Genomic DNA, 21,243 nt, shown 5'->3' with positions numbered 1-21,243 from the left:
AGATGATGGAAACTTACTGCAGTCTTCTCAAACAAGACACTTCGGGTATGGCTAATAATATGAGAGCTGAGCATGTTGCTGCTGTGAGGTGTTTGAGGCTGAAATTGTTCCCAGATGTACCTTGAGCTTGCTGTAATCTTACTATTCCTATTGTTGTAATCTTACTATTCCTATTGCTATTTCTCATGTGAACTTTATATATTCACATGTTTCTATGTGAACTTGTGGATGGTGTGAATGTGAACCAGTTCTGGTTGCATGTGTGAATATGAACCACTTCTGGTGTGAACGTGTTGGTTTTATGTGTGAATGTGTTGGTTTTATGTGTGAACGAGTTGATCTCGTGTGAACGTGAACCTGATTAGTTCTTATTTATATGGACTAAGCGGCAAAGCAGTTTTGCACATCCTGTTCAGCATGTGAGATGTCATTTTCTACATCTAGTTGACATGGAGGGTGCCAATGATGAACTTGTTGACATGGATGTCGACCAGGAGGGTGCCAATGCTGATCTAGTTGACATGGAGGTCGACATGGGTGTACCAACTATGATCCTGGAGGCGGTAGCTTCGCAAGATCTTAGTTTATGGCATGCTTTTTTTGGAACTGCAAGATCGAACAATGATGTCAATATTTTAAATAAGTCAACATTGTTCACTCAAAAATTGAGAGGAGAAGCTCCACGAGTCCAATTCAAGGTGAATGGAAATAAATACGACACAAGATATTACCTTGCCGATGGAATATATCCCGAGTGGGCTGCGATCATGAAAACAATAGCAGGTCCTCAAAATGGTAAAGACAGATGTTTTGCTAAACGTCAAGAAAGTGTAAGGAAATGTGTGGAGTGCTCATTCGGCGTCCTGCAGTCCCGATTTAATATTATACATCGTCCTGTACGTTTATGGAAGAGAAAAGATGTGGTGAACATAATGACATGTTGTATTATATTGCGCAACATGATCATTGAAGATGAAAAGGAGGAGGCTAAAATCCATATCGACGTGAATGAGAACCCGGGAGCATCCATCGCATTGCCACCCGAAATGAACACCCAAGTTAATCCATACTTTCAGGACGTGCTACAAAGAAAGACAACTCAAAACATATAGCCCTCAAGAAGGATTTGGTGGAACATATATGGGAGCGATATGGAAAAAATTAATATTAATACTATACTTTTAATTTTATTTTATCTATAATGTATCCGATTAAATATTATGGATTTTTATTTATCTATATTGTATCCAATTAAATATAATGGATTATTATTTATCTATAATTGATATTATGAATTGAATGTTTCAAATTTATTTTATCTATACGAGCTCAAAACTAAATATGCATGACTACTACATTCTCTCATCATGCACAAAGGATCCAACCACGTTAACTTCATCTAAACTTGTTGTATTTATTAAGAGACAGCTTTTAAAGATCTTGGGTTGTACTTTGGTGTTTTTTAGGTGTCTCTTGTGACTTGAAAACTGCCCAGGGATCTCAGGGTTGTACATGCCCTTAGGTTGTTAAACTTTAGCAGATGTTGTTTGATTCTTGGGCTAAACTCATCTAAAAATAGCCATGCTATCCTTCATTTATTACTGCCAACTTCGACCCTTGGAGTAAATGTAAGAATATTTTGAACTTTGCTCACTTTTAGCAAATTTTAGCAACTCTTGATGGGCTAATGACTAAAGCTCTTTTTATCCAACTAAAGTTTAGCAATATTTTAGTTAGATCCGTTTAGATCTAAAATTGCTAAATTTAGCTAATTAAACTTGAAGAGGATCTAAACAAAGCCATAGCCTGCAAGAGACGGCTGGGCTGGGCACGCAGATCGTAAACGGTAAAACGAACGCTGCAAATCATCAACAATATTATTGTCTTTTTCGATGATAATAAAACGGGACAACGATATGACTGTCAGTTGTGATCTTTTCCAATTTCACTTGTGCGCCGGGAAATGGCAGCCATACCCTACTCTATGCTGAACGTCACGCCACCATGGCACCATCATGTCCATACCTTCATCTGCTCATCAGCAGTGACGTTTGGCCAAAGCTAAGCTCCTCTTCTCTTCCCGCTTGGAACTCTTTGCACGCCGCTATGCAGGCAACCATCAGAGCCACTTGACTTATGGGTTCAGATTTGAGTGTTGCTGGACACTGTAAGCTCGTCACTCTGGCTAGCGTCCTTTGGAATTTTGGCGTTCGTCGCAAGCATGCAGCTACAGGAGGCCGTCGAGGACATCGTCGTCGTGGGCGCCGGGCTCGCCGGCCTCGCGACAGCCCTCGGGCTCCACAGGTAACACACGCACGTTCGATCATATGCCAAACGGTGTCGGTCTCGACTCTGCTGTTATCCCCGCCGGCGTCGTCACTCCCATGGCGCCGATGCGAACCTCGATCCGCTGAAAAATCCGATCCGCGGGTTCGGGAACTCGTGCGCCGCAGGAAAGGGGTGAGGAGCCTGGTGCTGGAGTCGTCGCCGGCGCTGCGGACGGCGGGGTTCGCGTTCACGGCGTGTAAGAACGCCTTCCGGGCGCTCGACGCCCTCGGGCTCGGGGTGGGCGACAAGATCAGGGAGCAGAATCTGCAGGCGCAGGCGTACGTTCCTCCCCTTCTCCTATGTCGCGCTCCCGTTGCTGCTGGCTTCTCCGGCCAATTTACCCGTCCGTGTGTCTGCTGCTGCGCTCGCAGGCTGCGCGTCACGTCTTTCGTCTACCGGGGAAGTCGCGCTGGAACTGGACCTGACGGTGCAGGGGAACCTGTGAGATTGCAATCGCCACCCCAGATCACGCATTCTGCATTGGACAGTAGTGCAGACTGACATGAGCACCGGCGCTCTGCTGCAGATCAGGGCCCAATGAGATCCGCTGCGTCAGGCGGGACTCGCAGCTGCAGGCCTTGGAGGAGGAGCTGCCACGAGGCACCATCCGCTTCTCCTCCAGGATTGTACATGTCCATCGAGGACGGCGGCGGCGTCAGGATCCTGCATCTAGCTGATGGCTCGACTCTGAGATCAAAGGTGAAAATTGCTCTACAGAATGATACCATTGCAGGAGCTTCGAAACTGAATACTGAACAGGACGCGCTCTGCTGCACCTGCAGGTGCTGATCGGATGCGACGGGATCAACTCCGTGGTGGCGAGATGGCTGGGGCTCGCGGAGCCGTCCTACTCGGGGCGCATGGCGGCGAGAGGCCTCGCGCATTTCCCGGACGGCCACGGCTTGGAGCCCAAGTTCCTGCAGTTCATCGGCCGCGGCTTCCGCTCCGGCATGCGACCCTGCATGTTGGCTCTCATGCAACTGCACGGCGCGGGTCACGCGAACGACTCGCTCCTCGCGTCTGATGCGCTCTGCTCTGCGCGTTCCGTTCCGCACCATGCGCTCCACGCGCCGCGCGCCGCGCGCGCTCGCCACGCTCCGCATGGCTCCCCGCAACTCTCCTGTAATCTAGCAATCTAGCAGAGATTAGTTAGTCTCATGCATGATGCATGTAACGTGTATAAATACTACACTCTGAATCAATACAAGCGTGGTTGATTCAATCCCTCTCTACATGGTACCAGTTACCGTGTGATCCTACATCCCCGCTTCCGCTCGCTCCAGCGCCATGGCGCACTCGCCGGCGCACTCGCCGGCGCACTCCTCATCCTCTTCCAACTCTGGCGACTCCGGCCTCCCTCTCGGCGCGCCTCAACCTGCCTCCCTTGCCGTGGTTCAGACGGTCAACATCCGCAACCACGTCCCCATCCTCCTCGACCTCTTCGACTCCAACTACAGCCAGTGGCGCTGCCTGTTCGACTCTGTCCTCGGCAAGTTTGGCCTCGTCGGTCACGTTCGCTCGCCGCCGCCACTCAACGAACGCGATGCCGAGTGGCGTCAAGTCGACTGCACCCTCACCAATTGGATCTACACCACCATCAACAAGGGCGTCTTCGACCTCGTCTACAAGCCCGATGCCTCTGCGTTCACCATCTGGACGGACATCGAGGGCCTCTTCCGCGATAATGAGATGCAGCGCGCAGTTCTCCTTGAGGCCGAGTTCCGCAGCATCATTCAGGGCGACCTCAGCATCTCCGACTACTGCGCCAAGTTGAAGAAGCTCGCCGACAGCCTGCGCGACGTCGGCCACCCCGTCTCTGAGCCCAGCCAGGTGCTGAATCTGCTTCGTGGCCTGAACAAGAAATTTCGCCATGTCAAGCCGGTGCTCACCTCCAAGACGCACACCTTCATGAGTGCGCGCTCCTACCTCCTCCTCGAAGAGCTGCAGCTGCAACAGGACGACAAGGCGGAGGCCGGCCAGGCGTTCCTCGCCGGCCATGGTGGTTCTGCCGGATCCGTTCCGCAGGGCGGCGCCTCCGGCCACGGTGCCCCCTCCTCCGGCAATGGAGGCTCCTCCAGCGGCGACACTGGTGGCAACCGCAGCTCCCGCTCCAAGAACAAGCGCCGCGGACGCGGCCCCAACACCGGCTCCACCACATTCGGCGGCAACAGCTCCGGCGGCGCACCCCAGCGCCCACCCGCTCCGTGGATGGGCAACTTCAACCCGTGGACTGGGCTTGTCCAGGCCTGGGGCATGCCCTTCCGCGCGCCCGGCTCCGGCGTCCTGGGTCCTCGTCCGCCGTTTCAGGCCCAGCAGGCGATGATGGCCCATCACCAATCTCCTACTGCTCTGGGGCCTTCTTCCTCCTACGGTGCGTCGCCATGGGACACCAGCGCGCTCTACACCGCCCTGAACTCTGCCGGCGTCGCCACCCAGCTGCCGAGCTCCGCAGATTGGTACCTCGACACCGGCGCTTCATCGCACATGTCGTCTACCTCCGGTATCACCTCTTCCCCTCGGCCTCTCCCCTTTCCCTCTTTCGTCACTGTTGGAAACGGCGCCCGGCTGCCTGTAACCCATACAGCCGTCGCTACCATTCCAACATCTTCTTCTCCTCTCCATCTCAACAACATTCTCGTTACTCCTTCTCTGATAAAAAATCTGGTGTCCGTCAAACAACTAACCCGCGACAACAATGTCTCAATTGAATTTGATCCCGTTGGTTTCTCTGTCAAGGATCTGGCCACCCAAACGGTAATGCTCCGATGTGAGAACTCCGGCGACCTCTACCCTCTGCGGCTGCCACAGCATCATGCTCTCACTGCTTCGTCAACACCTTCGGTGGAGCTGTGGCACAACCGTCTTGGGCATCCAGGCTCGCGCGCTCTCCATCAGATCCTGCAAACCTTTGATTTCCGATGTAATAAATCAGCAGCTCATTCTTGCCATGATTGTCAGCTGGGCAAACATGTTAGACTGCCTTTTGCCTCTTCAGAAACACTAGTTTATTTCCCTTTTCAATTAGTGCATTCGGATGTCTGGACATCACCAATTTATAGCAATTCAGGTTACAAGTATTATGTTGTTTTGATTGATGCTTACACTCATTACATATGGACTTTCCCCGTTTGCAGCAAGTCTGATGTTCAAGATATCATTCGCTCCTTCTTCTCCTACGTCCATACACAGTTTCAGCTCCCCATTCTAGCTCTCCAAACTGACAACGGGCGCGAGTTTGATACTCATGCCCTGCGCCACTTCCTAGCTGCCCAGGGCACTAGCTTTCGTCTCTCCTGTCCGCACACTTCACAGCAAAATGGGAAGGCTGAGCGGATCTTACGCACGATTAACAATTGTGTTCGCACGCTACTAATCCAAAGTGCAGCTCCCTCTTCGTTTTGGGCGGAGGCCCTGAACACGGCGACGTACGTCATCAACAGGCGCCCTTGCCGCGCCACTGGAACCATGACGCCACACCAGCTCCTCCTCGGCTCCCCACCCCTCTATGACGAGCTCCGCATCTTCGGCTGCCTCTGCTACCCCAACCTCACACCAACGGCCGCGAACAAACTCAGCCCGCGCTCCGTGGCGTGCGTCTTCCTCGGCTACCCCAGCGACCATCGTGGCTATCGCTGCTACGACATCGCCACGCGCCGCGTCTACACCTCTCGACACGTTAACTTCGTCGAGACCGTCTTCCCGTTCCGGCTTGCGACGCCGGCCTGTACACCGCCGACGTCGACGTCCACGGCAGCGCCCACCGACGATGATGACCCGCGCCCCTGTCCGGTGCCTGGGCCTGTGCCGGAATCGCCTCCCACAGTCCACACCGGCTCGTTGCCATCATCTCCAGGGGCACCACGACAGCCGGCGCTCGCCCCCACCTGCTCGCCGGCCGCAGTCACGGCCACGCCGTCGCCTCCACCTGCTACCGTGCGAGACGCACCGCAGCCACCACAACACCACATGGTGACTCGCGCCAAAGCAGGGATCCGCAAGCCCAACCCCAAGAACGCCCTTGCCGGTACTACGTCAGCTATCTCTCCCATCCCACGCTCTGTGCGCGCAGCACTCAAAGACGCCAACTGGCGTGCGGCGATGCAGCTCGAGTACGACGCCCTTCTCCGCAACAACACCTGGACACTGGTTCCCCGACCCCCAGACGCCCAGGTGATCACCGGAAAATGGGTGTTTCGCCACAAGTACCGGTCCGACGGCACCCTCAAACGCTACAAGGCCAGGTGGGTGGTTCGTGGCTTTCATCAACGACCGGGGATCGACTTCGGCGAGACCTTCTCCCCGGTCGTCAAGCCAGCCACTATCCGCACCGTCTTAACGCTGATCGCCTCCAAGCACTGGCCCGCGCACCAGCTGGACGTCACAAACGCGTTCCTCCACGGCAACATCACGGAACGCGTTCACTGCCAGCAACCGACGGGGTTTGAGGACATGGCGCATCCGAATGCCGTGTGCCTCCTATCCCGTTCCCTATACGGTCTCCGTCAAGCACCTCGTGCCTGGTTCACTAGGTTTGCGGAGCATGCCATCTCCCTTGGCTTCCGGCAATGTCGTTCCGACTCCTCACTGTTCGTCTACGGCCAAGGCACATCCATGGCGTACCTACTCTTGTACATGGGCGACATCATCCTATCTGCCTCCACGACGGCCCTGCTACAAAAGATCATCGCCAACCTCAAGTCTGCGTTCGCCGTCAAGGACATGGGTCCCGTCAGCTACTTCCTCGGCGTCGACGTCCGGCGCACTGGAGACGGCTTCGCTCTCTCCCAGTTCGCCTATGCTCTAGACATCCTGGAACGCGCCGGCATGACTAACTGCAAACCAACAGCGACCCCTGCCGACACCAAGTCCAAGTGTTCCAGCACTGAAGGTGTACCTATGACGGACGCGTCCTGGTACAGAAGCATGGCTGGTGCACTCCAATACTTGACACTGACACGGCCCGACATAGCTTACGCCGTTCAACAAGTATGCTTGCACATGCACGCGCCCAAGGAGTGTCACGGTGCGATGCTCAAGAGGATCCTTCGCTACATCAAGGGAACGACGACGCTTGGGCTCTATCTCCATGCCACCAAGAAACCAACGATCACCGCGTACACAGACGCCGACTGGGCAGGGTGCCCCGACACTCGCCGCTCTACATCTGGGTTCGCTGTCTTCCTTGGCGACGCGCTCATCTCATGGTCGTCCAAGCGACAGACCACCGTCTCCAGATCATCTGCCGAGGCGGAGTACCGCGGCGTGGCCAACGCAGTGGCAGAGTGCTCTTGGCTCCGGCAGCTTCTTGGCGAGCTCCAATGTGTTGTTCCTCAGGCGACGGTGGCATACTGTGACAACATCTCGAGTGTGTACATGGCTCGCAACCCCGTTCATCACCGGCGAACCAAACACATCGAGATTGATATACACTTCGTTCGGGACAAGGTGGCCGTCGGCGAACTTCGCGTTCTACAAATTCCAAGCGCTCGCCAGTTCGCAGACATTTTCACCAAAGGGCTCCCGACGGCGTTGTTTGAAGATTTCAGGTCCAGCCTCTGCGTCGGATCGACGAGCTGAGACTGCGGGGGGGTGTTGGCTCTCATGCAACTGCACGGCGCGGGTCACGTGAACGACTCGCTCCTCGCGTCTGATGCGCTCTGCTCTGCGCGTTCCGTTCCGCACCATGCGCTCCACACCCCGCGCGCCGCGCGCGCTCGCCACGCTCCGCATGGCTCCCCGCAACTCTCCTGTAATCTAGCAATCTAGCAGAGATTAGTTAGTCTCATGCATGATGCATGTAACGTGTATAAATACTACACTCTGAATCAATACAAGCGTGGTTGATTCAATCCCTCTCTACACTGCAACCAGACTGAGTCTACTGGTTCTTCACTTGGACTCCTTCCGAGAACGGTCAGTCATCGTGGCCATGTCCAAACTCCAAACATCCAAAATTATTTGCGGTTTACGGCGACTGATCAGCACTAGAGCTTGGTCGAAATGCAGATTTTTTTTCTTCAAATCTTGTGACAAATGAATTGCCATTACCAGTGAAATTCAGAACTGTCCCCAAATTCTTAGGATGGCCTTGTCATGCGTGATTGCAGATAAGGGCGTCATCGAGAGTGGCGCAAAGCTGAAGCAGTTCGTGCTGGCCAACCTCACGGCCCTGAAGGTGCCTCCAAAGGCGCTGGCGGTGATCCAGAGGAGCAAGACGAGCGAGGTCTTCACGGTGCCGCTGCGGTTCCGCTCGCCGCTCTCGCTTCTAACCGCGAGCATCAGCAAGGGCAGCGTCTGCGTGGCCGGCGACGCGCTGCACCCGATGACGCCGGACCTGGGCCAGGGCGGCTGCGCCGCGGCTGGAGGACAGCGTCGTCCTGGCCAGGTGCCTCGGCGAGGGCGCGAGGGGCGGCACGGAGAGCCGGAGGATCGAGGCGGGGTTGCAAGAGTACGCTGGGATCCGGCGATGGAGGAGCGTCGAGCTCGTTGCTACGGCCTATGTGGTCGGCTTCATTCAGCAGAGTAACAATGACATCGTAGGCTTCCTGCGGGACAAGTTTTTGTCAGGGTTCCTCGCGAGACGGCTTCTGAAGATGGCAGAATATGACTGTGGCACGCTCTGGAGCTGTTAGGTTGTTTTTATCTTTTAATTGTACATTTTGAAAATACGATTATTGGATGGTGTATTCCTGAAATGCATAGGACCTTCTTCGCCAAAAAAAGAAAAGAAATGCATAGGATCTATCTGATCAAGCAACTCATGTTGGCAACACCATCAACCTCATGCGATTGATTCCCCTTTATTTTTTCCAAAGAAGCGTACGTAGGTTAATTTGGATGACGTACTATAAGATTTCTAACATTTCATAACAGTTTTCTTACAAGTGGACAATGATTTGCATTATATTTGGCTAACTGCGCCGTGGATGATTTGGAAATTATATTACCGGTAATTTGATAAAACTGTTAGGAAACATACAAATTATACTAGAAAAAGCTACCGACTACTCTAAAGAAAATGATGGACACTAAAATTATTGTCTACTCATACAAGCTGTCCAGAAAGATACCGTATCTCGCAGTGAAGTGTGATAGCCCGTTTTGGGGAGCTCCGACCGGCTCCGACTACTCTGACAAAATACTGTTGACTGGAGTTGGTTTCCCCTTTCCTTTCCCCTTCTCCCTACAGAGTCACGAGAAACCGATGGATCCAAAAATTGTAGCTCCACCGGCTCCTCCTGACTCTATTATAAGAGAAATGGAAGAGAAGTGAGAAAACCGGCATAATAATTTATTAGGAGAATCGGAGCCGGCCAGAGCTCTCCAAACAGGCCTGCTCAGAATCGGAGCCGGACAGAGCTGTTTGGCAGGCCTGAGCAGGGGCAAGTAGCTAGCGCTCCTGCTCGTGGTGATCACGTATTCACGTTCTTGTAATCCTCAGTTTGTCACTGTAGAAGACGTGGCAGTAGCTTCTAGTCGATAGAAAAAGAATGCACCAATCAAGAGAGGAAGTCCTCGGGCGAGCCCAGCCAGTTACTCCGCTGCGCCCCACATGCCAGCGACCGAAATGCTGCGTTGATAAGGCTGTCTGTTTTGTGGACTTCCCTGAAGCTCCTCCGAATCCAGCCACAGCTTCCCGGAGAAAGCCAATCCATCTTCACTTCCGCACCAGAAATAGCAGCCCTTCCCTGGTCTACACGCTACACTGCACTACCGGCCGCTCGTCACAGCATCAGCAGTGACGTCGGTCGTGACTCTTCAAGCTTACACTTCACTCACTTCCAACACCTGCGATCGATCCTCTTCCTCTATATAACCAGCCACCAGGATCCCCTGATTCCCGTGCAAAGAAAGCGTTCTTGATTCATCCAACACTTGGTCAGTCACTCCGTCGCGCCATTAATCCGAGCTGGCAAGCTAGCACCGCCGCCCATTCCCTCTGCTTGCTAGATTCCCCACTGCACCTGGAGATCGAAGCCGCGCCGCCGTCGCAAGCATGCAGCCGAAGGACGCCGCCGAGGACATCGTCATCGCAGGCGCCGGACTTGCCGGCCTCGCGGCGGCGCTCGGACTGCACAGGTATGCAGATGGTTTCGGCTACTCCTGTGATCCTGTCCATGTATGCCAACCGATCCAGCTGGACTTGCTCCGCTTCAAACTTCACCTGCTGCACACCCAGTAACTTCTGTAGGAAAGGGGTGAGGAGCCTGGTACTGGAGTCGTCGCCGTCGCTGCGGGCGTCGGGGTTCGCGTTCACGACGTGGAAGAACGCCTTCCGGGCGCTCGACGCCCTCGGGGTGGGCGACAAGATCAGGGAGCAGCATCTGCAGGCCCGGGCGTACGTTGTCACCAGCAACAACAATCCTATATGTTCCCTCGATCTGGCTGATTTGGCTGCTGCTCCGACGCTTGCGACGCTGAGTCCAGTGCTCCTGCTGAATTTTCCACAGGTTGCGCGTCGTGGCTTCCGCCACCGGAGAAATCGTGCGAGAAGCAGACTTCACAAAGCAGGGGAAACGGTGAGATCAAAATTGGTCTCTAGTCTCTACTGAAACACGCCGTTCGGACAGCGTCTGCCGGGGAGTTTGGTGCTTAGATACTGACATGAATATTCCTGCCTGATGCAGAGGGCCCCTGGAAATCCGTTGCGTCAGGCGCGACCTGCTGCTGCAGGCCTTGGAGGAGGAGCTGCCAAAAGGCGCCATCCGCTACTCCTCCAAGATTGTCTCCATCGAGGAGGATGGCAACATCAAGATCCTTCAACTAGCCGATGGCTCAGTTCTGAGAGCAAAGGTAACCTTTCTTTTTCTGAGCCTCGTTTGTGCTCCAAGCTACTTACAGGAGATTGAAGTGTTCATCAAGACGTCCTCTGCATCTGCATATGCAGGTACTGATCGGATGCGACGGGATCAACTCCGTGGTGGCGAAATGGCTGGGCCTCGCGAAGCCGTCCTACTCGGGGCGCTCGGCGGCGAGAGGCCTTGCGCATTACCCGGACGGCCACGGCTTCGAGCCCAAGTTCCTGCAGTTCGTCGGCCACGGCTTCCGCTCCGGCATGCTGCCCTGCAACGAGACTGACATCTACTGGTTCTTCACCTGGACTCCATCCGAACACGGTTAGTTAATTAGTTATCCATGGCGATTGTCCACGACGACCAAAATCGCAGAACTAAATCGATGCTAACTTTCTTAAGTTGGCGTCGTGTTCGTTGATTCGTTCAGACAAGGGCGTCGACGAGAGCGCGTCGAAGATGAAGCAGTTCGTGCTGGACAAGCTCCGGGGCTCGAAGGTGCCTGAAGAGGCGTTGGCGGTGATCGACAAGAGCGAGATGAGCGACGTCCTCGCCGCGCCGCTGCGGTTCCGGCCGCCGCTCTCGCTGGTAACCGCGAGCATCAGCAAGGGCAACGTGTGCGTGGCCGGAGACGCGCTGCACCCGATGACGCCAGACCTCGGCCAGGGCGGCTGCTCGGCGCTGGAGGACGGCGTCGTCCTGGCCAGATGCCTCGGCGAGGCTCTTGTGGGCAAGGACGCCATGGGTAGCGCCGAGAGCGACCGAGTCGAGGCGGGCCTGCGCGAGTACGCCCGGATCAGGCGGTGGAGGAGCGTCGAGCTCATCGCGACGGCCTACACGGTCGGCTTCATACAGCAGAGTGACAATGCGATCGTAAGCTTCCTGCGGGACAAGTTCCTGTCGGGAGTGCTCGCAGGGAGGCTTCTGAAAATGGCGGAATATGACTGCGGCACGCTCTCAAACTAGCTCGTGCTCTTCGCGAAGGGTTACATGAATAAACCTAAAAGATAAACAAATTATATTGAAGAAGCTTCTAGGCACTTTCCACTCCGTGTCCCATCTCTAGTGATCTCTTCACGCTGCCTTTGATGAATGGGACAGTGCAAAACGCCACAAACACACAACAATCCTTTCGAGTAACCACAAACTTAAGAGGCTGTAGTTGATTGGAGGACATTTCATGATTGCAATGGCGGATGACAAAAACTTGGGGGCACGACCATTGGAGACGCACCGATCCAACCTTCATCGTAGCACCTCTTAACAAGGCGAAACTTAGAGATTTAATTACACCATACTACTGCTACTAACTGGCTAGAAGATATGAAGGTGGAAAGGCACCCAGCTCCTTCCCTTCACTGGAGAGGACGCGCGGAGTGGGGTTGGAGCGGTGGCAGCCCTTTCGCGTGCACATGCACGGACACTGAATAGAAGTGTTTCTTAACATGTGTGTTTCCTCTCGTCAACGTTTTGTAAGAAAATACACGTGTAATATTCGGATCGGTCACCTTCAAGTTTTTTTCTTAAAAGAATTTAGACCCTTTAACGTGACATATTAACCCATCGGGATAGAAAATGTGTGTCCTCTTAAGGACATGTTGAGATCCATGCAGGATTTTTACCAAGTGCGGCACCAGAGCCACTCTCTTTGTGTTTTGCTACGCTATCATAGAAAATTAGTGCGCTACAAAGAGATTGTGACGGCCACGATAACATGGTCCTAGTAGATTAGCCAATGTTACAATTTACGAACACAAGCTGTCCCTGTTGCTTTTTAAATTTACTCCAAAGAGGGATTGAGACTCACTGACTCAGGAAATCACTTCGCCAGTTCTTTCTTCAGATGTCATCGATCATCTACTCAAAAGTTAAGAGTACACAATTTCCTAGATGCAACCAGGGATGCAACGCTCGTTACGCGCCACCATGTCACAAAAGAGGTTCTCTGGGCCTCATCAGGAACAATTTCCCAAGCAAGCATGGGTGACAGCGTGATGCACTGATGCTGCATGTATATTTTGACCCGCAACAGAATGAACATCAGTCGTTGGTTCGGATCATTGTTGCGGGTGCCCTAAGGGGACCAAATGCAAACTTCATCTCCCCCTGTTGCATTTCAGTCCCCCAAACACCAAATCCAATGCAATCATCACATTACATCCAACCCAAGAAAGAAGAAGATACTAGCTACTAGGCTAGCTCCCTCTTTCTGAACGTCAAGTAAAAACGACCGTATCGGAGGTGGTATCACCTACTAGCCTACTACGTAGGGAGTATGCTGCTAAAGAAAGAGAAAGCAACAGTGAACTAGTGGCGGGATGGTGACACCAACCAAAAAATGGATGCTAGATATGGAGTAGACACTAAAGTTTTGTTGACACAAGCCGCCCATGTGTTAAGCATATTAGAAACAATCATTAAGCAAACAATGATGCAAGGAACAAAATCATCAAAAAATGATGCAAGGAAAAAAAAGTTACGGCCGATGAAATCACTTGGTCGGTTCCTCCTCCTCCAGGTTCTACTCATCTAGGTGAGGGGCAGAAATGACGGATACCTTTGGAATAATTTATTACAGACTTTTCAGTTACTGTCTCTGCTGCTGCTTTTCTGCATGTGCACGTGTGCAGTTTGACCAGCAGCTTCGGAAGATTGGTCGCCTCGCTGGACCAAATTCCAACTTTCCTTCCAGAGTCCGGTCGTCTCCCCCATTCCGAGAATCTAACCCATGCATCGGCGGCTCGGCACGTCCTGCGAAGTTGCGAGGGACCATCCGGCCCTGCCAGACACCATTAGCATCTTGCTATAAACAGAGGCATCGGAGAAGCTCCTGGTCCATCAGAACCTAGCTATCCTGTGATTTTGTGGACGGTGAACCCTCTGAGCTTCTTCCTGGTCCTGTTGCCTTCTTTGTTCTACTCCACCAAAGTAGTACCAGGCGTCAACCTCGGTGCAATCAATGGCGGCCGTCGAGGACATCGTCATCGCAGGCGCCGGGCTCGCCGGCCTCGCGACGGCACTCGGGTTATACAGGCAAGCTAGCACAGCTACTTTTCCAGTACAATTCAGCAATCTGTTCGGCCTTGTTTGCGGCTGTTGCCGTGCTCGATCGCGATCGAATTGACTGACGGGCTGGAGGTCTCGTGCTCGTGCCGTGCAGGAAAGGGATGAGGAGCCTGGTGCTGGAGTCGTCGCCGACGCTGCGCGCGTCGGGGTTCGCCTTCACGACATGGACGAACGCCTTCCGCGCCCTCGATGCCCTCGGCGTTGGGGACAAGATCCGGGAGCACCATTTGCTTTACGAGAGGTGAGCCATCGATTGGAAAGTCATCTCCCACCATTTGCAACCCGATGGTGGGGACTCGAGATAGTGGTGAAGCCAGGCTAGATTACTTTCCATTTCTTTTAAGGAGAAGCCAGGCTGGTTGTCCGTGAACATTTTTCATCAAATCTTATATTACTCTTGGGCCGACCTAGTTGTAGCCCAACATTGCTAGGAGCATCCAGCCCATTAACGAGCGTAATCTCATTATAGCCCACTTAGAGCAACTTCCAGCAGACTCTCTGAACAAGCTTCCGTATTAAATTTGGAGGATGGAATAAAAAACCACACTTCAGCAGATCCTCTACTAAAAACCTTATTTGGGGGAGATCTCTAAATTTCTTCATTCACCCTCTATTCTTGAAGGGTCTCTAGGAAGCCCCACTGACAAATGGATCCCGTCCTTTAGACTAAAAAACAAGATAAGTTTAAAGACCACTATTGAAATTGAGGTTAAAAAATTAGCCCTCAGAAAATAAAAGAAAGCCCTTACTCAAAAAATAGAGGGTCTGGTTTAAATGTCATTGCTGGAGATGCCATTACTCCACCGGCCCAATAACCAGCCCAGAGCCCCCAAATTATAAAACTTCTGGAAATTAATAGAATCATTTTTAAGCGAGAATTGAATTTTTTTTTACACCAGGAGTTATGCCTCCTTTTACTTCTTCACAGAATGGTAACCTTCTCTGCTGCCACTGGTGAGGCTGCTGCAAAAGTAAGCCTAAAGATGCAGGGGAAAAGGTACTGAAACTCTGAAACCATGTTCAACTCCAATCTGTTTATGTTTTCAGAAAATTCCAATCAGTCTCTGCGTAATCTGACGAGCGAACATCTGAACACCCCTGGTCATTTTTGTTGTCACATCAGCGGGCCACACGAAATCCGTTGCGTGAAGCGTGACTTCCTGCTGCAGACGCTCGAGAACGAGCTTCCCAAGGACACCATCAGGTACTCGTCCAAGATCGTCGCCATCGAGGAAGACGGCAACGTCACGGTCCTGCACCTGGCTGACGGTTCCACCATGAAAACCAAAGTGAGATAACGGTGTACCGCGTCTTGACGATCCTGCACTAGATCAGCTTCTCTTCTTCTTCACAGTGATTTGTAGATGACACGATCAATCGATTTTATGTTGCTAAGGTTCTGATTGGGTGCGACGGCGTGAACTCCGTGGTGGCCAAGTGGCTGGGCCTTCCCAAGCCGATCCTCTCGGGGCGCTCCGCCACCAGGGGCCTCGCCGAGTACCCCGCCGGCCACGGCTTCGGCCCCGAGATCCTGCAGTTCATCGGCCAGGGCTTCCGCTCCGGCGTGCTGCCCTGCTCCGACACCTCCGTCTACTGGAACTACACCTGGTACCCTTCCCCAGCCGGTAACTCCCCTGTCCCATCGCCTATCTGACTGACACGTCCCGAGTCGCCACGACTCGTATGTTCGGCGGCTGACCCAGTCCGGCCTCGCGCGCGTGCAGACGGGGACGCCGAGGAGAGCGTGGCCAAGATGCGGAGCTTCGTGCTGGCCAAGCTGCGGGGCGCCAAGATCCCGGCCGGGGCGCTGGACGTGATCGAGCGGAGCGAGATGAGCGAGGTGGTGTCGTCGCCGCTGCGGTTCCGGTCGCCGCTCGCGCTCGTCCGCGGCAGCATCAGCCGGGGCGGCGTCTGCGTGGCGGGCGACGCGCTCCACCCGATGACGCCCGAGCTAGGCCAGGGCGGGTGCGCGGCGCTCGAGGACGGCGTCGTCCTCGCCCAGTGCCTGGGCGACGCCTTCGCCGCCGGCCACGAGGGGGTCGCGGCGGCGCTGGGGAGGTACGCCGAGGCAAGGCGGTGGCGCAGCGTCCAGCTGATCACGGCCGCCTACGTCGTCGGCTTCATCCAGCAGAGCAACAACGTGGTGGTCAAGTTCCTCAGGGACACCTTCCTGTCGCCGTTGCTGGCCAAGACGCTAGTCGCCATGGCTGACTACGACTGTGGAACCCTATAACTCTGCTCCTCTAGACAAGGAAAAAACTGCGAACGAAAATGATCGGTCCACGCCCCACCCCGCCCCCACCCCCCGCCCCCCGCCGCCGCTCCGCCACCGAAAGAGCAGCAAAAGCTTTGCTGCTAGTTTTATTTAGCAGGAGAAAAACAAAAATAAAGTGTTTTAGCAGCCATTAGAGTAGGAAGCAAGCACTGTCTATGTCATCATGTGACAGTTTTTCTGAACTGTGATATCAAACAAATCAGGATCATCAGATTAACAATAAGTGAAATGCACCGTACACGACGTACTGCTACCGTGCTACGTACAGGCACCATGCGTGGCAGCAGATGCACATGGCACCAAGTCGAGGCATTTTTTAAAGAGGAATAAGCTCCATGTCAACAGTTGACTTGTGACCGAAAGGAGTTCGATCACGCTTGGAGTTGAGTTTTCGTGGTGGAGCAACAGAAACTGCCATAGCCACGTGCTGGGGATTAATGAATGAAACGAGCATATGGTGCAAGATGGGCGGATTAACAAACCGGTTTGACCGAGCGGTGGTTTCATCCGCATCCGGGGATCTCATTCACTCACGGACCGCGATTCGAAGCAGCAGTATCTGCCGTGCCAAGTGTGAAAGAGGCCCTGGTCCTTATAATTAGCCGACAAAGAGCATGAGCATGCCATGGCCTCATCAGCATCTCTACTGCGACAGATGGATCCAATGGCTCTGAGCCTCTGACCCAGGGAAAATGTTGCAAAAAATTAGCTGATGTATAGCTGGTACTCCGTACTCGAATTGCATGATTCGTAGTTACATGATGGATTTCCGAGGATTATAACTGCCGCAGAACATTGCCAAATGTGAGTGATATAAATAGACATTGCTTGGAAATCCCTAAGATCTGAATAGTCCCTAATAAAGTGACAGCCGTTTTACAGAAATCTGTTTGTTACTGAGAATTTCTATGAAAAAGTGACAATGCTTTAGTCCATTGTAAGGGGAAAAAAGGTGAAAAAAAGGAGTAGTGCATTTAACTTTATATTCAGTACAAGTGCAAAGGAACACATGATACATTAGTGCTGGAGTGCAGAAAAGTGCAAGTATAGTCCCGCTGTCCAGCGGCCGTATCAGCTTATCTACAACCAAGTACCACCGCCTTGAAGCTAAAATATACACGGAAAAAAAATGAAAAGTTGTCAGCTCCTGTTTTCACTGAATTTTCCTTCATTCAAATCTAGAGGTTTGACCATAAATCTAACAGGGCCACTACTCCTTGGCCATCACATTAGACAAATAAAGTCATAGCAGCTGATGAATCAAATGGTAAAGTAGTACTGGTGCAATTGGAAACAATCTGCCCTAAAATGAAGTCCACTTGTGGCCATAGCCAAGAGGTGACAGTTGACTTGCAAGTGAGTTCCTTTTCGTCGATTCCAATCGACCTGACAAAGCAACATGCCTTCCAGATAGCTCTATTCCGAAGCCAAACTTACCAATCTAAAATACACTGCTAGACTCCCTGAAACTACAGTTACCTACCTAACCTACTCCTACACACAGCTAAATTCCCTAGCCTCGATCACCGGCCACTTACTGTCAAGCGAGGAATTCTCTTTCTTTTTTGTCAGGCTAGGTTAATCAGTAGATCGAGCGAGCGCGTCAACCGCCACGATCCAAGGGCTCTCATCGTGATTGCGGGGGCCGGGCAGTGAGAGGCTCCTCGATCCGAGGACCCTCCGCTTATCGTCGGTAATCACGCAACCCCCTCGCCGTTAATCCCACGTGCTCCAGGCACTCAAGTCTCGTGAGCTCACGTGACGCTCCAGCCTGCCTCTCCGAGCAGCAGCAACTGATCCTTCCTTTTGCCCACCAAAAAAAAAAACTGATCCTTCTTTTTCTGCCCTAATCATTGTTTGTTTAGTCGAACGTACGTATCGTAATCGCACCGGCTTGAGCTTGCTGGATCCTATCGTTTTACTGGCCAGATCGCGTGCGCAGAAAATGATCGGCTTCTTCGATCGGGTGACGGAGGAGAAGCCATGGCCGGCATAGAAAAATGGCGGGGTCGGCCGGCTGCAGAGCAGAAGAATCTTTCTTCGAAATGCCAATGGAACGGAGGAGGGAGAGACTTTTTGTACGGGGGGAGAAGGAGGTGATGAGGAATCGTGTGGCATTTAAGGCGGCACGGCGCAGCGTCTGGGTGCGGCATGCATCGGCATGTGAGTCCGCGCCGGGGTCCGTGCGCGCGAGCTCCGCCTCCCCCGTCGCCGCATTCCTATTTAAGCACCGCCGCGATCACCGCCATCTTCCTCACTCATCAGTCATCACCTCTCCGGCCGGTCTAGTACTCTATCCTCCCACATTGCGTCGAGCGTGCCCACCCACACACTGGCCTGCGACTGCAGGAGAGAGCGAGAGCCTAGGTAGATTGCCAATCGACATGGCGCGCAAGGTATCGTCGTGCCACTCGCTGGTGGTTGTCTTCGTCGCCGCGAGCCTCGCCGCGACGGCCCGGGCAGCATGGATCAGGGGCTCGGCGACGTTCTACGGCGGGGCCGACGCCTCCGGCACAATGGGTGAGTGGCCAAGCTAGGCTCGGTTACTGGTTGCAATGCACTTCCAATGGCTTGGACCCGTGCGCTGATCGAGATGATTTGCTGCAATTGATGCAGGTGGCGCGTGCGGGTACGGCAACCTATACTCGACGGGGTACGGGACGAACACGGCGGCGCTGAGCTCGTCGCTGTTCAAGGACGGGGCGTCGTGCGGGGAGTGCTACCAGGTCATGTGCGACCAGCAGAACAGCCAGTGGTGCAGGCCGGGCGTGACGGTGACCGTCACGGCGACCAACCTGTGCCCTCCAGACTGGTCCAAGCCCAACAACAACGGCGGCTGGTGCAACCCGCCGCGGCAGCACTTCGACATGGCGCAGCCGGCCTGGGAGAAGATCGGCGTCTACCGCGGCGGATACGTCCCGGTCATGTACCAGAGGTACGTATACACATGAGCGCGCTTCTTATTACTCCAGTTCCCAGTCGCCGCCGGCCGTCGTTTCGACGGCCGGTCAGCGCACGTACGCCGGCGATGACGATGACTAACGTGCGGCGGCGTCACGTTGCAAATGTTCAACAGGGTGTCGTGCTCGCGGAGCGGCGGCGTGCGGTTCACCATCAACGGCAACAACTACTTCGAGCTGGTGCTCATCACCAATGTGGCCGGGCCGGGGTCCCTCAAGTCGGCGCAGATCAGGGGCACCCGGACGGGGTGGGTCACCATGTCCCGGAACTGGGGCGCCAACTGGCAGGCCAACAACTACCTCAAAGGCCAGAGCATCTCCTTCCGGGCCACCGCCACCAACGGCCAGACGCTCGAGTTCGGGAACGTCGCGGGCCCCAACTGGCAGTTCGGCCAGACCTTCACCAACGGCCAGAATTTCTACTAGCGGCGCGCCGCCACGCCGGCCGCCGGCTCTCCTGTTTTCCCTTGATCAATTTTGCATCTGGAAACTTGCCAAAAAGAAGGCCTTATTTAGTAGCGTCATTGTGATGGAAATGTTAGTGACTCGATTAGCGGCTAGGTCGCATGCGTGAGGCGGTTGGCATGGCAGAGGTGGGGTTCATGGGTCTCCGTCCGTCCGTCCGTCCGGGCGGCCGGCCTGATCGAGTGCCCGCCATGCCTACTGCTTTACGGATGATTATTGTTGCTGGATTAAAAAACCCAAAAATGAAAAAAAAGGAGTTGATTAGTGGCGACTGCCTTTGCTTGGACACGAGATTATCGTGGACAGATCGATCGATGTGCCGAGATGGCGCTTAGCTTGCTGGAATAAGCAAGCCGCATGTGAGCGACTGTAGCAGATTGATCTTTTTTTCCCTACTGAAATGGCCAAGCATTGGTTTTGACTCGAGTGCCTGGGGTCAAATGGTATGCGTACAAGTTTTTTTTTTGAGAGGAGTATGCGTACAAGTTGGAGGGAATCCTACCAAGAAATTGGAGAGAAAATGACTGTACCAAATTCGGATGGGCCTATTTGGCCGAACCGCCTGTCCACGAACTGAACTCTAAGTGGGCTGGCAGTGTTACATTCGCAGTTGGCCCGTTCAGTACCAACCTGCATGCAGCACAGCATCGACATCCACTGCAGGCTCAGCTCCACCGGCCCTATTCGCTTCTGCTCGCTCGGTTCTCGAAGGAATGGAGCTCTCGCTTTCCTAATTAAATAAATAATTTTAAATCTAACTAAATTTATAAAAAAACTTACTAACAATTATGTCTCAAAATAGATTTAGTATAAAAATATATTATATAATTAATCTAACGATATTTATTTTATAATATAAATATAAATATAAATATTATTTTACATAAATTTGATCAAACTTGAAATTGTTTGACTCCTCGGAAACGAGAGTTGCATTCTTTTAGGAAGGGTGGGAAGGGTGGGAAGGGAGGGAGTACATCTCACTCCTACACATGTAGATGTAGTATTGGTTGTCGATTGTGGAAAAAAGTTAACCAATTCGGTAATAATTTAGTTTTCCTAATAATATTACCTAAATGAATTAATGATAAAGTAACATATAATTCTAGCAATGCTAGTTATACATGAAAGACTCAACAACCTGGTTTTTTTACCTTGCCGCTTAACACATGGTTTCTTCGTCCTTGGATTTCTGAGAACGAGATGCAGTCCACATCAATGGCAAAAAACAAAACAAGAGAAAAAGCCCCGATATCGATTCACCCTGCATTCTCACTGTGATTCAGATACGGTAACACACGGTTGGCTTTAGAACTAGCAGCAAGACCTGAGACGTTCTTCAAGAAAACGTGCTGAT

The 21,243-nt window shown here is 53.0% G+C and overlaps 3 protein-coding genes and 1 pseudogene across 6 annotated transcripts; all 4 read left to right on the top strand.

Annotated features, from left to right (window-relative positions):
* Nucleotides 1–2,095: 2,095 nt before the first annotated feature.
* On the top strand, nt 2,096–9,081 carry LOC112873718 (annotated as a pseudogene).
* A 1,004-nt stretch (nt 9,082–10,085) lies between these two features.
* LOC112874818 (monooxygenase 2-like) lies at nt 10,086–12,564 on the top strand. 3 transcript variants are annotated; one of them, XM_025938365.1, is made up of 6 exons: nt 10,087–10,407; nt 10,508–10,666; nt 10,779–10,847; nt 10,956–11,121; nt 11,216–11,444; nt 11,551–12,564. In XM_025938365.1, the coding sequence occupies exons 1-6, from the start codon at nt 10,325–10,327 to the stop codon at nt 12,084–12,086; spliced, it is 1,242 nt and encodes a 413-aa protein (XP_025794150.1). In that variant the 5' UTR covers nt 10,087–10,324; the 3' UTR covers nt 12,087–12,564. The 3 variants fall into 3 exon arrangements, with proteins under 3 accessions (XP_025794149.1, XP_025794150.1, XP_025794151.1); XM_025938366.1 differs by having other exon boundaries at nt 10,090–10,407; nt 10,520–10,666; XM_025938364.1 differs by having other exon boundaries at nt 10,086–10,666.
* A 486-nt stretch (nt 12,565–13,050) lies between these two features.
* LOC112874819 (monooxygenase 2-like) lies at nt 13,051–16,504 on the top strand. 2 transcript variants are annotated; one of them, XM_025938367.1, is made up of 7 exons: nt 13,051–13,653; nt 13,751–14,153; nt 14,281–14,427; nt 15,115–15,183; nt 15,310–15,475; nt 15,583–15,811; nt 15,911–16,503. In XM_025938367.1, the coding sequence occupies exons 2-7, from the start codon at nt 14,080–14,082 to the stop codon at nt 16,417–16,419; spliced, it is 1,194 nt and encodes a 397-aa protein (XP_025794152.1). In that variant the 5' UTR covers nt 13,051–13,653; nt 13,751–14,079; the 3' UTR covers nt 16,420–16,503. The 2 variants fall into 2 exon arrangements, with proteins under 2 accessions (XP_025794152.1, XP_025794154.1); XM_025938369.1 differs by having other exon boundaries at nt 13,051–14,153; nt 15,086–15,183; nt 15,911–16,504.
* Nucleotides 16,505–18,430: 1,926 nt separating this feature from the next.
* On the top strand, nt 18,431–19,957 carry LOC112877459 (expansin-A12-like). The gene is made up of 3 exons (XM_025941768.1): nt 18,431–18,981; nt 19,078–19,396; nt 19,538–19,957. Exons 1-3 carry the CDS (start codon nt 18,462–18,464, stop codon nt 19,845–19,847), a joined length of 1,149 nt encoding a protein of 382 aa, XP_025797553.1. The 5' UTR covers nt 18,431–18,461; the 3' UTR covers nt 19,848–19,957.
* Nucleotides 19,958–21,243: the final 1,286 nt, after the last annotated feature.

Source organism: Panicum hallii, chromosome 9 (genome assembly GCF_002211085.1).
Source record: "Panicum hallii strain FIL2 chromosome 9, PHallii_v3.1, whole genome shotgun sequence".
NCBI lineage: Eukaryota > Viridiplantae > Streptophyta > Magnoliopsida > Poales > Poaceae > Panicum > Panicum hallii.
Note: the sequence above shows the minus strand (reverse complement) of the source record. Positions and strands in the feature narration are given on the sequence as shown.

What these genes read in the sequence shown, in the direction of transcription:
- LOC112874818 (XM_025938364.1), top strand. Translation starts at nt 10,410, where the DNA reads ATGCAGATGGTTTCGGCTACTCCTGTGATCCTGTCCATGTATGCCAAC. An exon ending in CAGCATCTGCAGGCCCGGGC is followed by an intron (nt 10,667 to 10,778) that starts GTACGTTGTCAC and finishes AATTTTCCACAG; the next exon opens with GTTGCGCGTCGTGGCTTCCG. An exon ending in GCTCAGTTCTGAGAGCAAAG is followed by an intron (nt 11,122 to 11,215) that starts GTAACCTTTCTT and finishes CTGCATATGCAG; the next exon opens with GTACTGATCGGATGCGACGG.
- LOC112874819 (XM_025938367.1), top strand. Translation starts at nt 14,080, where the DNA reads ATGGCGGCCGTCGAGGACATCGTCATCGCAGGCGCCGGGCTCGCCGGC. An exon ending in ACGGCACTCGGGTTATACAG is followed by an intron (nt 14,154 to 14,280) that starts GCAAGCTAGCAC and finishes CGTGCCGTGCAG; the next exon opens with GAAAGGGATGAGGAGCCTGG. An exon ending in CACCATTTGCTTTACGAGAG is followed by an intron (nt 14,428 to 15,114) that starts GTGAGCCATCGA and finishes ACTTCTTCACAG; the next exon opens with AATGGTAACCTTCTCTGCTG.
- LOC112877459 (XM_025941768.1), top strand. Translation starts at nt 18,462, where the DNA reads ATGGCGGGGTCGGCCGGCTGCAGAGCAGAAGAATCTTTCTTCGAAATG. An exon ending in CGACGCCTCCGGCACAATGG is followed by an intron (nt 18,982 to 19,077) that starts GTGAGTGGCCAA and finishes CAATTGATGCAG; the next exon opens with GTGGCGCGTGCGGGTACGGC. An exon ending in GTCCCGGTCATGTACCAGAG is followed by an intron (nt 19,397 to 19,537) that starts GTACGTATACAC and finishes AATGTTCAACAG; the next exon opens with GGTGTCGTGCTCGCGGAGCG.